The 12,822-nt window shown below is 35.6% G+C and overlaps 3 protein-coding genes across 4 annotated transcripts; 1 reads left to right on the top strand and 2 right to left on the bottom strand.

Moving 5' to 3' along the window:
- Nucleotides 1-286: 286 nt before the first annotated feature.
- On the bottom strand, nucleotides 287-4,931 carry LOC119640147 (probable ATP-dependent RNA helicase pitchoune). The gene is made up of 7 exons (XM_038037993.1): nucleotides 4,716-4,931; nucleotides 4,521-4,634; nucleotides 3,557-4,315; nucleotides 3,195-3,496; nucleotides 1,931-2,083; nucleotides 949-1,119; nucleotides 287-893 (listed from the first exon to the last, which is right to left on the bottom strand). Exons 1-7 carry the CDS (start codon nucleotides 4,834-4,836, stop codon nucleotides 558-560), a joined length of 1,956 nt encoding a protein of 651 aa, XP_037893921.1. The 5' UTR covers nucleotides 4,837-4,931; the 3' UTR covers nucleotides 287-557.
- Nucleotides 4,932-6,068: 1,137 nt separating this feature from the next.
- Nucleotides 6,069-10,173, bottom strand: LOC119640140 (glycerol kinase). 2 transcript variants are annotated; one of them, XM_038037980.1, is made up of 5 exons: nucleotides 10,101-10,173; nucleotides 9,772-10,012; nucleotides 7,376-7,670; nucleotides 6,721-7,321; nucleotides 6,069-6,668 (listed from the first exon to the last, which is right to left on the bottom strand). In XM_038037980.1, the coding sequence occupies exons 2-5, from the start codon at nucleotides 10,009-10,011 to the stop codon at nucleotides 6,227-6,229; spliced, it is 1,578 nt and encodes a 525-aa protein (XP_037893908.1). In that variant the 5' UTR covers nucleotide 10,012; nucleotides 10,101-10,173; the 3' UTR covers nucleotides 6,069-6,226. The 2 variants fall into 2 exon arrangements, with proteins under 2 accessions (XP_037893908.1, XP_037893909.1); XM_038037981.1 differs by having other exon boundaries at nucleotides 10,116-10,149.
- Nucleotides 7,772-9,406, top strand: LOC119640141 (nitrilase and fragile histidine triad fusion protein NitFhit). The gene has a single exon (XM_038037982.1). The coding sequence runs from the start codon at nucleotides 7,845-7,847 to the stop codon at nucleotides 9,270-9,272; it is 1,428 nt and encodes a 475-aa protein (XP_037893910.1). The 5' UTR covers nucleotides 7,772-7,844; the 3' UTR covers nucleotides 9,273-9,406.
- Nucleotides 10,174-12,822: the final 2,649 nt, after the last annotated feature.

Here is a 12,822-nt window from a genome sequence, read left to right as displayed (position 1 = left end):
GTTGGAGAGACAACTATTGAACAACTAAGCATGTGTGCAATAAGAGCTGTTTTTTATCATAAGAATGAAAGACGTGCTCAAGCAGATAATAACTCATCGATTAGAACTAATGGAAACCAGAAGAAGTCATTTCTATTGATAATCATGGGGAACGAAGCACTAATGTGTAAACAAGGGAGACATAAATACAAAAAACTCAAGCGAAATAAACAAAAATTATTAAAATTATGTTGCGTACCGTTTTGAAAAATCTTCTTTCGAGGTAAGCGTATTTCCAAAATTCTAGTACTTCTACGCTGTGTGTATTCGACTATGTTCAGAAAATTAAATCTGTGGACCGTTTAAATGTTTACCGCTTTGGGGCTATTTAAATCAATAAAAAGAATGTACAGTGGCGTTACCCCTTAAATTAAAAAAAAAAATTTATTGACTTCACGTTTAATATAGAACATGTATATATTTATTTCACTTTGCTATCTCATGAAATTATTCATAATATGATTTCTAAAAACTATGTTAAATTAATTAGCTAAACTATGAATCAGAAAAATCAAGAGTTACCGCATGAAATTTTTTCCTTTCTTTTGTAGTTGCTCACGAGAGACTTGCTTGAAAACGCGTTGTTTCGTTTGGTTTTCATTTAAATGTTTATAGTAACCGAAACCACCACCGCCGATACGTCTTTCAGGTCTCCGACGTTGCACGCTGTTGACTTTAAGATCTACAACAGGTGGTACCAGAAAACCGAAACTCTTAGCAACCGCTTGTAGATCCAAAGTATTCACATCGAATATTGTCTTCAATTGATGGGAATCATAAGCGCGCACGTATGATTTGAAAGCCTCTTTTGCCGATTGATTAAGGAAATAATTCTTCGCTATAAGTTTTTCCAACTAAAAATTGCGATAAATGTAAAGAAATAGTTATTCTCTTTTTCATTGCATGTACCTGTAATTGTATATCAGCAATTTTGCTCCACGAAAACTCAAACTCGTTTAGAGGAACTTTGGCAGCTTTTAAGTAACGCAAAAAGCCCAGTTCCTCAGGACGTAACATTAACAAAGCATGACCGGAACTACCAGTACCGCGAGCAGTACGACCTACGCGATGTATATATTCCTAAGAAAACAAAAATTAAATGTAAGAAATTTAAAAAACCGCCTCCAGATCCACCTAAGTTTTCAGCTGTTTGTTTGAGAAAGTTTTGAGAATTGCTGCCTCCGTTTGAAAAAAAAATAGCTTAGAAAGTAACATATTTTTTTTCAATAGCTTAACTTGCTGAAGTTTGTACGAATTCTTCTGCAATTTAATGCCTCTTCCATTGATTTCCAGCTCCTCTAAAACGCCAGCAGATTTGTTTAGAAAGTATTCATGTTCATTTAGAAGCATTTAGAAAGAAACTACCTTTCAGTATAGCTCCAGCAAGACTATCCTTAAGTAAATACGAGGCTGAGAGCTACTTGAAAGCTTACAGTGCGTGCTCCTGACAAGAAACTAAAAGTTTAGCGTATAGTTTTTGATACCAATTATAAAGTCATTTCGCAACACGTAAAGTGTAAAGCGTGCATGGCTGTGTTTGACAGATAGAACAAACTAAGAACAAATCTTCGAGTAAAGGCAATGTGGAGGAATACTTGAATGCAGGATAGCATTTCCCGGAAACACATTTTTTTTGAAGCTGGAATAGCATAATTACAACATTTTTTCCTCTTTTCACTCAAAAAATAAAATACACAGGCTGTTATTGCTCTTCAATTCGGAGAAGTAAATGTCCTACAGAAAACCTAATAGATTTTCCAAAAAAAAAAAAAAAAAGATCGTCTATCGAATGTAGGCGCATATATATTAAATTATCAATTTTTTTTTCACTTTCCCTCCGCTCTTAAGCAATCGGAAGACACTACTGAAAGGAAACTTGTATTTATCTTACCTTGGGATCATCTGGTGGATCATACTGCACAATCCAGTCGACTTGAGGTATATCTAAACCGCGAGCCGCTACATCAGTGCATAACAGTATACCTTCGGCAGCATTACAGAATTGAAAAAATGTGGTCGTACGCTTTGTTTGCTTTTGTTTACCCTAAAAATAACAAAATGACAAAAAAATTCAAATTATTTTGAAAATATTTGTTTTATAAACGGTTTAGTTTAGTTTAGTAGTTTAGTTATTAACCAATGCCTGTAGCAGTTGATTTTAACAATCGTTTTTTCTTTTTTCGTTTATTGAGTTATGTTTTACGAATTTTCTTTTGAAATAACCAAATAATAAGGAAATTAATTAACGAAATCTAGGCAGATTGTCATCTTGTCCTTGTCTACAAAATTCTGAAGGTTATGTGCATTCAAGTTCTCATCAAAATTTATGCCACTTTGGATGCCCAGTTGTTGTTTGACGACGGGTTGCCAAAAATATTCGATGTGTCGCTACCCAAATTCTCGAGATTACCTTTTTATAAACCCTTCAAGAATATTCTAACTTGCAACAATACAATGCCTGTGATGGATTTGTTAGAGAGAAAGAGAGAAAGGGGGAGACTGTTGAGAGTCTCTTAGCAAACTCCAGGAATGTGAGCTCAATCATCACTGCATTAAGTAAAACTTACGGATGTCCCGAGCAGCTAATAAAATCTCAAACCCACAAAATTAGTTCATTAGCGATTGAAGATACTAATTTAGACTCATTAACCACATTCGCAAATAAAGTGGTGAATATGGTCCCGCTTCGACTACTGTGAAACTTTTGGAATCCGAAAATCAAAATCTGCAGCCGAAGCTTCGTGCCATAATGAAGAATGCAATTGTTGAGAAAGTTTGCAATGATAACACCGCAGAGGCAAAATCGATAACAAAAAATGAACAAAAATTACGTAAAGAAGGCGCATCTACTCATAAGGAATTGCTATCTAATCACATTGGGAACGCCAGGTTATTGCCCGATTCTGATAAATTTTTTTATATAAAAAATATCAAAATGTTAGAGGATCATTAGAAATATCGTAGACCGTATTATTCTTAAAGAAGAGTACGTTGTGAGCAAAGTCGGGTTTTAAACAAAAAAATGTCTTTTTCTTACTTATGCGGGATACTTTTTGGACAATTCTCGCATATTGCGTAACGTCTTGAGTAAAGAATTTGTAAATCATTGAGAAATGGTAAAAAGCAAGTTTCAACGGGTTTTCTTCAAAACTTACATGAATTGAGGTTACTGGCAAATCAATATAGTTGAATAATTCATGGTGATATTTAACAGACATGCAAGATGAGAAGAAAACCATAACTTTTTTCTTGCGATTTTTCTTCAGGAATGTAAATAACACAAGCAATCTTTTATCAGAAGGGCAAACAATATAGCCCTGCTCCAAGCCACTAACAGTGGCAGTTTCTTCGTCATCATCAACGCCCACATAGAATGGTTCCTTTTTCAAAGCCAACTTTGATAAAGCATCTATTTTTGCTGTTTGCGTAGCCGAGAATAGCATGGTTTGGCGTCGTTCTTAAAAAACAGAGAAAACCTTTAAGAACAAAGCTTACTTTAATAAACCTTCAAACTCACTAGGTAATAGATTGACAATTTGTTTTAATTCCTCTTCAAAACCAATCTCCAATATACGATCTACTTCATCTATAATTAAACATTGCAGATTCTTATACAGAAAATCGGGAGAATTTTGTAAATGATCCAGTAAACGGCCTGGAGTAGCGACCAGTATGTTAATTCCTTTACTTAATTTTTCACTTTCCACTTGACGATTCGAACCACCCATAACAAGACCGTACGTATGATGATGATGTGCCATCAACTCCTTTAATACACCAAACGTTTGCATTGATAATTCACGGGTAGGAGAGATGATAATGACGCCCGTGCCATTGCGTGGCATAAACCGTAATTTGTATATCAATTCAACTGCAGGTATTAAGAAAGCTAAGGTTTTACCAGAACCAGTTTTAGCGGCACCGACTAAATCACGACCTTCTAACAAAGGAGGTAAAGATTTCGCTTGTATCTCTGTCATCTCACTGAAACCCATTTCTTCAATAGCTTTCAGGGTGGGTTCAGAAACTATACCTTTCAGTGAACTAAATGCAAGGTCGGCCTTATCACGTTTGCCCAAAGCTTCTGTGACCCCATCAGGGTCTAATTGTTCAAAACCTTCATCTTCGCTCTTGTGTCGCTTTTCTAACTTCTTCCCATTCTTCTTCTGAACTTTTTCTTTCGCCTGTACTAATGTTGGAACTTTTCCAGTTTCATCTTCATTGCCAGACACTTCCCTCTGTTCCACCATCTCCTCGTCCATGGGATCTGCAGCAGCTGAGGGAGAAAAAAAACATTTTCTAAGTTTTTTGGAATATGAAAATAAATCCTAGTAACAATATTTGGAAAATCAGAATTCACACAAATATGTTACGATTTCATTCAGCTTTTGTAGACATTAACGCGTCCCTCTCGAGCCTCAAATTCGCCTTTAAATCGTCATTTATTCGTACTACGCTTTCTTCCACGAGCATTTACTTACCCTCTCTTTCAGAGTTACTTTCTGATGATATTGGTGGCAACGGCTTCTTATTTTTTTTCTTAACTGTCTTCTGTTGTTTGTCCGCCTTGAGCTGAATGCCTTTATCATCGTCGCCTATGAATGCATTTAACAAAATATGCTTCAAATATTATTCCAATTTTCATTTATTTTTTAATTGACTTCATTATTACATACGTTCTTTTCGCGTGATAATGTGTCCCCTTTTAAGATGTTTGCCTTTTTTCTGCGCCAATTCTTTTTTAATTTTTTCACGTTTTTTGATTTTCTTTATTAACAGTTTTTCCCGTATCGGCATTTTTTTATATTTTATGATAAATTTAACAATTTAATTCGTGTAAGGCAAAACGCAACAAATAACGTAAAATTCTCTCACACGTGTCTGACAAAATGATTATTTGTCATCGATTATTATCGTTGATTGTGCATATCGCATAGACCGTATATTTGTTCCTTTACTACAACTGGCAAGTCTGTTGAAATCATCTAATAAAAAAAAAACAAGGGGTGAAGATTTCCGTTTTTCCGTAAAAACGTTTTTTTTTTGGTTTAAGTTGAAATTATTCTCAGAAAGAAATATAAGAAGAATTCCATCACTTATTCTAATTATAATTCCGGTTTGGATTTTATGTTATGAAATTGATATCAATTTTGTCTTCGGTACTTTTTCGCTAATTTATTCTAAAAGTGTTTCTCTCTTTCATTTCAGTTTTTCATTTCGAATTCAACTATCATGTTTTCTATATTCTACAAGTGGCACATGAGCTGCCACCTTTTTTATAACTTTTTTTCCAATTTTTTAAATTACAGATAAAAAACCAACTTAGATCAATCCAGACACATAAAGAGTAAAAAATAAACGACTGAAGCCGCTTTTTGATTGGTTTAGGTGAATGTAATGGAGCATCGCCGTTTTCAAAGCTTACTAATAGTGCATTTTATACTATATTGCTAGTCGTGTTCCATCAATAGAGACGGAACACTTTATGAAAAGCCGCCTAATCATCGGTGTATTTTTCAGACATCTTTCCATTTAACGGATTTCCATTTTTATAACAACTTCTGAATGTTGTTGTTTTCATCACTTTTAGAGCCGTTGTGGTATGTCCCCTGCTAGCTATAGACAAAAACCTGCGACTTATAGTTCATAGAAGAAGACATTGATCTAAAAATATTATGCGAAAGTCGTGAAGAGCATTTAAAGCTTCAGATGCAAAAGGTTTTTAAATAGAATAATGGCTTTACTCTCAATCTTTTCTGTACGGTGTTTATGTCAGATGTTGATCTGGAGCGCGCCATAAATACTCGCCAGAGTTAGTTAAAATTCGTAAGTAAAAAAATCTCGAATAAACATTTAATAAACAATTTTAAAATTGTACTACCTATTACAATAGAATGCCTGTGTATTTGTCTGAGATAATGGGTATGTGAGTTTCCTCTTCGAATGTTTTTTATTTTTTATATAGATTTGCCATCTACGTACGAACGTAGTAGATTAGTTGGCAAGTAAAATTGTAGATCGCTAAAAAAGTGGTCGAAAATTCCATTTTGTTTGCAAAGTAGTCATATAATAATTATTTAAGCAATATTCGTATAAAACTATATACACGTACATTATTACTACCCCATTTATGAAAAGAAATTTTTAATTTCTAAAATTTGATTACTTCCGGTCCATGGAAATTGATTTATTCAAAATAGTCCGATCGAGGTGGTACAGCAGCATCCCAGCCGATTGCACGCTCCACAGCCATTTTCCATTTAGCATAGCGAACGTCTCTTTCATTATCATTAATAGTAGGCGTAAAAGTTTTACGCGTCACACCTTTAGACAATTCCGTTTCTATTTTGAATGAGGGTTCTACAGCTTTATAAGCGGCCAAAGCTGCGCCTAATGCTGTTGTTTCAGGTAATTTTGACTTAATGACACTTATGCCAACCAAATCTGATTGCAGTTGCAGAAATAATTTGTTAACCGTCATACCGCCATCAACCATTAGCTTTGTCAAAGGTATACCGCAATCTTTCTTCATGGATTCTAAAATGTCGCGTACTTGAAAACATATGGACTCCAAAGTAGCACGTACCACATGTTCACTGGTGGTATCTTCACTTAGACCACAAATTATTCTAAAATCCATTAGCACTAATTACATATTCACACACTCAATTTATTACCTACCCTCTAGCTTCTTGATTCCAGTAAGGGGCATAAAGGCCACTAAAGGCAGGCACAAAGTAAACATCTAGCGAATTATCGACCATAGACGCCATGGGCTCGACTTGAGTAATTGACCCAAATAAACCCAAATTCTCACGTAGCCATTTCAGGGCTACACCAGCTATAGCGACACTACCTTCTAAAGCATACATCGGAGTAGCGTTACGCCCAAGCTGATAACCTACCGTGGTTAGTAGACCGTGTGTGGAATGAACTACAGAGGGACCAGTGTTGTACAGTAAAAAACAACCGGTTCCATATGTAGCCTTAGCTTGACCTCGCTGAAGACATTGTTGGCCCACCAATGCTGCCTGCTGATCCCCTAGATCGGCTGTTATAGGCACCCCTTGTATTTTAGTTTCCTTTATATACCCATACAATTCGCTGCTTGAAACGATGTCCGGCAATATAGAATTTGGCAAACCGAAGAAATCTAATAAGTGACGATCCCATTGCAAAGTTTCTATATTCATCAACATAGTACGAGAAGCATTCGTAACATCTGTCAAGTGAAGTCCACCGTTTCTAGCGCCACCCGTAAGATTATATATAAGCCAGGAATCTAGAATTTTTGAAATCACCAAAAGCTAGCTTAAGGTTGTCTAATTTCACTAACCTATAGTTCCGAACATAGCATTTCCTTCATCCATTGCTTTTCTAACGGACTCCACATTATCACGTAACCAACGCAACTTCAGTGCAGAAAAGTACGGAGATAGGGGTAGTCCACATAATGGCTTTAAATATTCAATGTTCTTAGAATTGTTAGGAATAGATGCTACCAGCTGATCCACAGTAACGGAGGTACGATTATCCAGCCAAATGATGGCATTGTACAAAGGCTTACCAGTGTCCCGATCCCAGACTACAGATGATTCTCTTTGGTTAGTTATTCCCACAGCAACCAAGTCCTAACATAAATAAAGTAAAATAAATGTTAGCAACCCTTAAGTGCTAAGTGTATGTAAGTGAATGTTTGAAAAATTCAGAAAGACAAGAAAATAAAACACCCAACAACGAAACAAAACGCTAACACAAAAAAAATAAATTGTAAAGAAGCGATAAACTTTTAATATTTCTACTCAATGTTGATTCAGCGTTACTTAATCACGTCTGTGTGTAAACTTAAACATTCCTATTTGCGTAAACTGAACCATAGAAACCTCGAAGTGCGTAAAATGTCCTCTCGGACGAAGCAAAAACCTGTCGTTGCCGTTACCCAAATGTGCACCACCAACGATAAAGCAGCAAACATGCGCCAAGTGGAGCAGTTGATTGGAATGGCCAAAGCTCAGTCGGCAGAATTTATATTCTTACCGGAGTGCTGCGATTTTGTGGGCGAAAATCGAAAACAGACCTTAGAATTATCAGAGCCTTTGACTGGACCTACCATGGAACAGTACCAGGCTTTAGCCAAAAAACACGATGTCTGGCTCTCTTTGGGCGGCTTACACGAATCAATTCTAGATCAATACGAACGTAAAACTGATAAAATACATAACGCTCATGTGATTCTTAACAATCGCGGCGAATTAGTTGCCGTGTATCGTAAACTTCATTTATTCGACGTGGACACGCCGGAGTTTACATTTCAAGAATCCAAAGTGGTATGCGGAGGTCAGCGTTTAATAGCTCCCTTGGACACTCCTATAGGAAAACTAGCTTTGCAAATTTGCTATGACATGCGTTTTCCTGAATCGAGCATACTGTTGCGAAGGGCTGGGGCTGAGTTATTAACGTATCCTTCAGCATTTACTTTTTATACAGGTAAAGCTCATTGGGAAATATTGCTTAGGAGTCGTGCTATAGAAACGCAATGTTTCGTCTTGGCCGCTGCGCAAGTGGGCCACCATAATGCTAAACGTAAAAGTTGGGGTCACGCTTTAATAGTCGATCCCTGGGGTAAAATATTGGCCAATTTGGGAGAGAGGAAACTCGATGTGGCCACAGTCGAAATTGATTTAGATTCTCTAGAGCCTATACGCTGTAGAATGCCTTGTTTTAAGCATCGTCGAGATGACGTATACAGTTTAGTTGCATATGGCGAAGGCACAACGGAACCTCAACAAGATTATATGTTTGCAGAAAACTGCATTAAAAAGCAGACAATATTCTTTGAGTCACCATATTCTTATGCATTTACTAATATTTGTTGTGTAGTAGAAGGCCATGTGCTAGTAAGTACGAAGCGAATTGTGGCACGATTAAAAGATCTAAATTCAGTCGAAATTAGCGATTTATTTACTGTAACTTGTCGCATCCAACGCATGCTAGAGAATTTTTATAAAACTTCTGCTTCCACAGTCAATGTACAAGATGGCCCGCTTGCGGGACAAACCGTACCTCATGTACATTTCCATGTAATGCCACGACGTGTCGGCGATTTCGAACGTAATGACGATGTTTATCGGAAGCTAGACGCCACAGCGGGCAAAAAAGTAGAACGCACTATAGAGGAAAGAATAAAAGAGGCGCAGTCCTATCGAGAAGCTTTGCGTACTATGAAACAATAAAAAGTACATAAACGAATTTAGTCAATAAGCTAAAATTAGTTAAAATATAAAGTCCAAAATAAAAGCTTTAAATAAAGATACAAGTGGACGCCATTAATTTGCGACTCTTGAAAACTTTTCAAACTATGATAAAATTATCGCATACTTCATGGATAAGCCGTGATAAATGTATATAGGTTTGTGCGCAGCATATATATATATATATGATGTGTTCTGATTAGATTAAAAAGATAAAACGTACAAAACGTAGTAATATGATACGAGCGTATGGCAATTGAAATTTTTTTTTTATCTAGACTTAAGCAGGATGAAGAAAGAAATGTTTCTTAGCGAAAATTTAAAATTTACAAGTATAATTCCAGCAGAGAGGTGCACGGTTTCATCTAAATAGATTTCATTCTTATGCATACATTAATGATTACATTCTTTACAATCGTCTGAATGATTTCACTACCCAATATCGTTACTGGTAAATTGCGCAACAAATTAAAATGCTTACCTCGAGCGTTTTTCCTTTTTTTTGAAATTCTTCCATAGTTACATCGATGCATTTCTTTACAACTTCATAGATTTCTATCGGATCTTGCTCCACCCATCCTTCTTTCGGATAGAAAGAAGTTACATCAAGTTGATGGGAGCAAATCGGTACATCTGAGCCAGCACGATATATTATGAAGCGAGCGGAAGAAGTGCCCTCATCAATTGCCCCAACGAATTTTGTTGTCCCGGTATCTTCCATCCTAAAAACATTTAACAATATTAGAAATTTATAAATACAATAATTATATAGAAAATTATAAATATATATAGCAACGCAGTTAACCATACAATAAATAGTTTTACTTGAATTTGGAAAAAATTCCTTCTCTTGAATATGTTACTTAAAATTTTTTTCTTTATTATGGTTTGCGGCCTTTACTGTTTTGTTATTGTTGTTGTAATTTTTTTTTTCATTTCTTTACACATTCACAATCCATCGAAAGCAATCAGCTGAGCTTAAATATGTCAAAATGATGACAAATGTTTTGAAATTTTAAATTTTCCTTCCAGCTTTGTTATCTCTTACATATGTTGTTTTTCTTCTTCTTCAAATTGAGTTTGAATTTTTCCAAATATTTTGTCTGAAATTTGTTTCAAAAACCCCAAAAGCCTATTCAAACAAGCAAATGGTTTGGTACTGGCTTTGTCCTCGGAACAGATCGGGCCAGAGCGCTGTGGAGGGAATTTCTAAAGATCCCTGAATCAAACATAGCGCCACATTAATAATGCATGCCCATCGATTGAACTAATTTTGACAGATTCTCAAAAAGTCTCCTACCAAAGTTCACATGCATGGTATAATGCATTTCTTATAACTTCCAATCATCAAGTGTTCCCTGTGTCCTGATCCTAAAGAGTGTTGCCAATTTGATTTTAAGCGCACTTCAGGCTTGGCCTTACTTGTCCCTGGCGAGTATCGCCTAAAAAATCAGAGACAAGAATGTAGCTGGAAAGGTAAGTAAAGTGTCATTGGTTTATTCATATTTGTGGGCCGGGGTTTTAAGTGTTCAATCGAAATAAAAGCTGAGCTGAGTTAGGCCTGTACCAGCGTTGTGTTATTTCCATTCAGCGGCAATTTTAGCTACAGTCAAAATGTGGAATGGGAAGTACAAAGAGTATAGGTTAATATACTTCGCGGCCCTATCATAACCGCGTAGGTGGCGTTTTAATGCATTACGTACGCTCTGCCGCAATGCTACACCTTTGCAAAAGCTTGCCTTCGTCCGATTATGTTTCCTTATTGCAGCTTTGTAGAAACATTTTTTTATAATTATTAAAATCTTTCAATATATACTATGGCAAATGAATGATTCCAAATGCTCAGCGTTGTTCAACACATTTTGTTACCTTTTTTCTGATTTCGAACCGCGTGGCACAAAATTTCTGGTTAATGCTTTTACTTTCGCAGTTATCTTAAATACGCGTCGAAAATGCATCTTTTTCTCTTGTCGCTTCCATGAAACTTTCGATCGCAAACTTTTTTTTATTAAGAACTAGGAATATAATCTGTATAGAACGATATTCCCTATGGAAACAGAATTCACAAAATGTGCAGATGAGAAGCGTTACATTCTGTTTGAAATTCTGTATATATATACATATATATATATATATATATATATATGCAAACATCCAAAAAATTGTCAATTTTCTGAAATGAAAAAAATTACAGTCAAAACGCCAGAAACTAAAACAACTGCCGTTCTTAAGTGAATTCTTAAGTGATTTTGATTTTGAAAATCGTTTAAAAGGTGCAGTGTGAAGATTACTATATTAAGTAAGAGTATCAACTTGTCGCGGATTATTTGTTACAAGCCTCCATTACAAACAATAGCTTCTACTACTTTTCGTTTGCCAAAATCACATTTAAGAAATGGATGTGGAACCCCGCTTCCCTTTTGGAAATGTTTTCCATTTATTTTCTGTAAAACTTCCTGCCCTGTCTTCCTAACTTCTACGCTATCTGTCTCTTAATGCTATTATTTACGTGTTTTCAAATATGAGACGTCTGCGGAAAAGTCACATGAAAAGCGAAATGTTGGAGATATTGTGTAGCACTAGACGGTGAAAATATTATAAGGAAAATTTGCAAAATCCCTACGAAAGACTATTCATTCTTCATTGCCTCTTTTAGTGAGCTCTTTTTCCTAAACATAGCGATGGAAGAAAGAACTGGAAATCCATCGGAGCATGGTGTATCTAATATCATGATTGATCACATATTCTTTTATACCTTCCACAGGTTTTTATTTGTCACGCATAGAAATATTCATAGCAAGCTACGTAGAGTGTATAAATTCTTGATTAGTAAGAGCCATGGCACTGATGGATCTACATGTCCGTTTGTCCAAGTCGCAATTAAGAGTTTAAAGCATTTTTTGGTAAAGAACATTGATTTTCAATTTTTGATTATCATTCTTCCCAAAGTGTGCTTTAGAAGCAATTAAATCTGTACATGACACAGTGCATTCAATTATCTTACCTCTTTTTTTATGCGATTTTGAATTAATACTGTTCACCAACTTGAACACAGCATTTCGTTGTTCAGTTCGCAAGATACTATATATAACTTCGATAAAGTTGCAGATGTTCATTTGTTGGTTGCTCACTCCGTCATGAACATGCAGGCTTGTTGTCAGTTAACGATGAATGTTGCGGAATTGATTTTTATTACAAGTTTCAAGTTCAATTTTCTATGTTGTACTTATGGAATGAATTCCTCCTTATGGAAAACAAAAGAATTGTTTTTGCTTCATAATATTGCTCTTTTTGAATGGTTTTTTGAGAAAATATTTCGAACTTTCTCATCTTATACGCCTTGTTACAGTTACGGAACATATGCACAAAGCAGAGCATTTATCTCCACTTGAACGTCTCCTGACTAGTTTTAGCAAATTTTTAGAGACCTGGCGTTCGATTTTCGCATATTTTTGAATATTTCCTGTTAATTGTTCGATATATTCGTACAAGTGGTTTTATATAATATATAATCTTATATATATAATTATAT

Source organism: Glossina fuscipes, unplaced genomic scaffold (assembly GCF_014805625.2).
Source record: "Glossina fuscipes isolate IAEA_lab_2018 unplaced genomic scaffold, Yale_Gfus_2 115, whole genome shotgun sequence".
Classification (NCBI taxonomy): domain Eukaryota; kingdom Metazoa; phylum Arthropoda; class Insecta; order Diptera; family Glossinidae; genus Glossina; species Glossina fuscipes.
The sequence above is the reverse complement of the archived record's forward strand: the minus strand, read 5'-3'. Positions and strand labels throughout refer to the sequence as shown.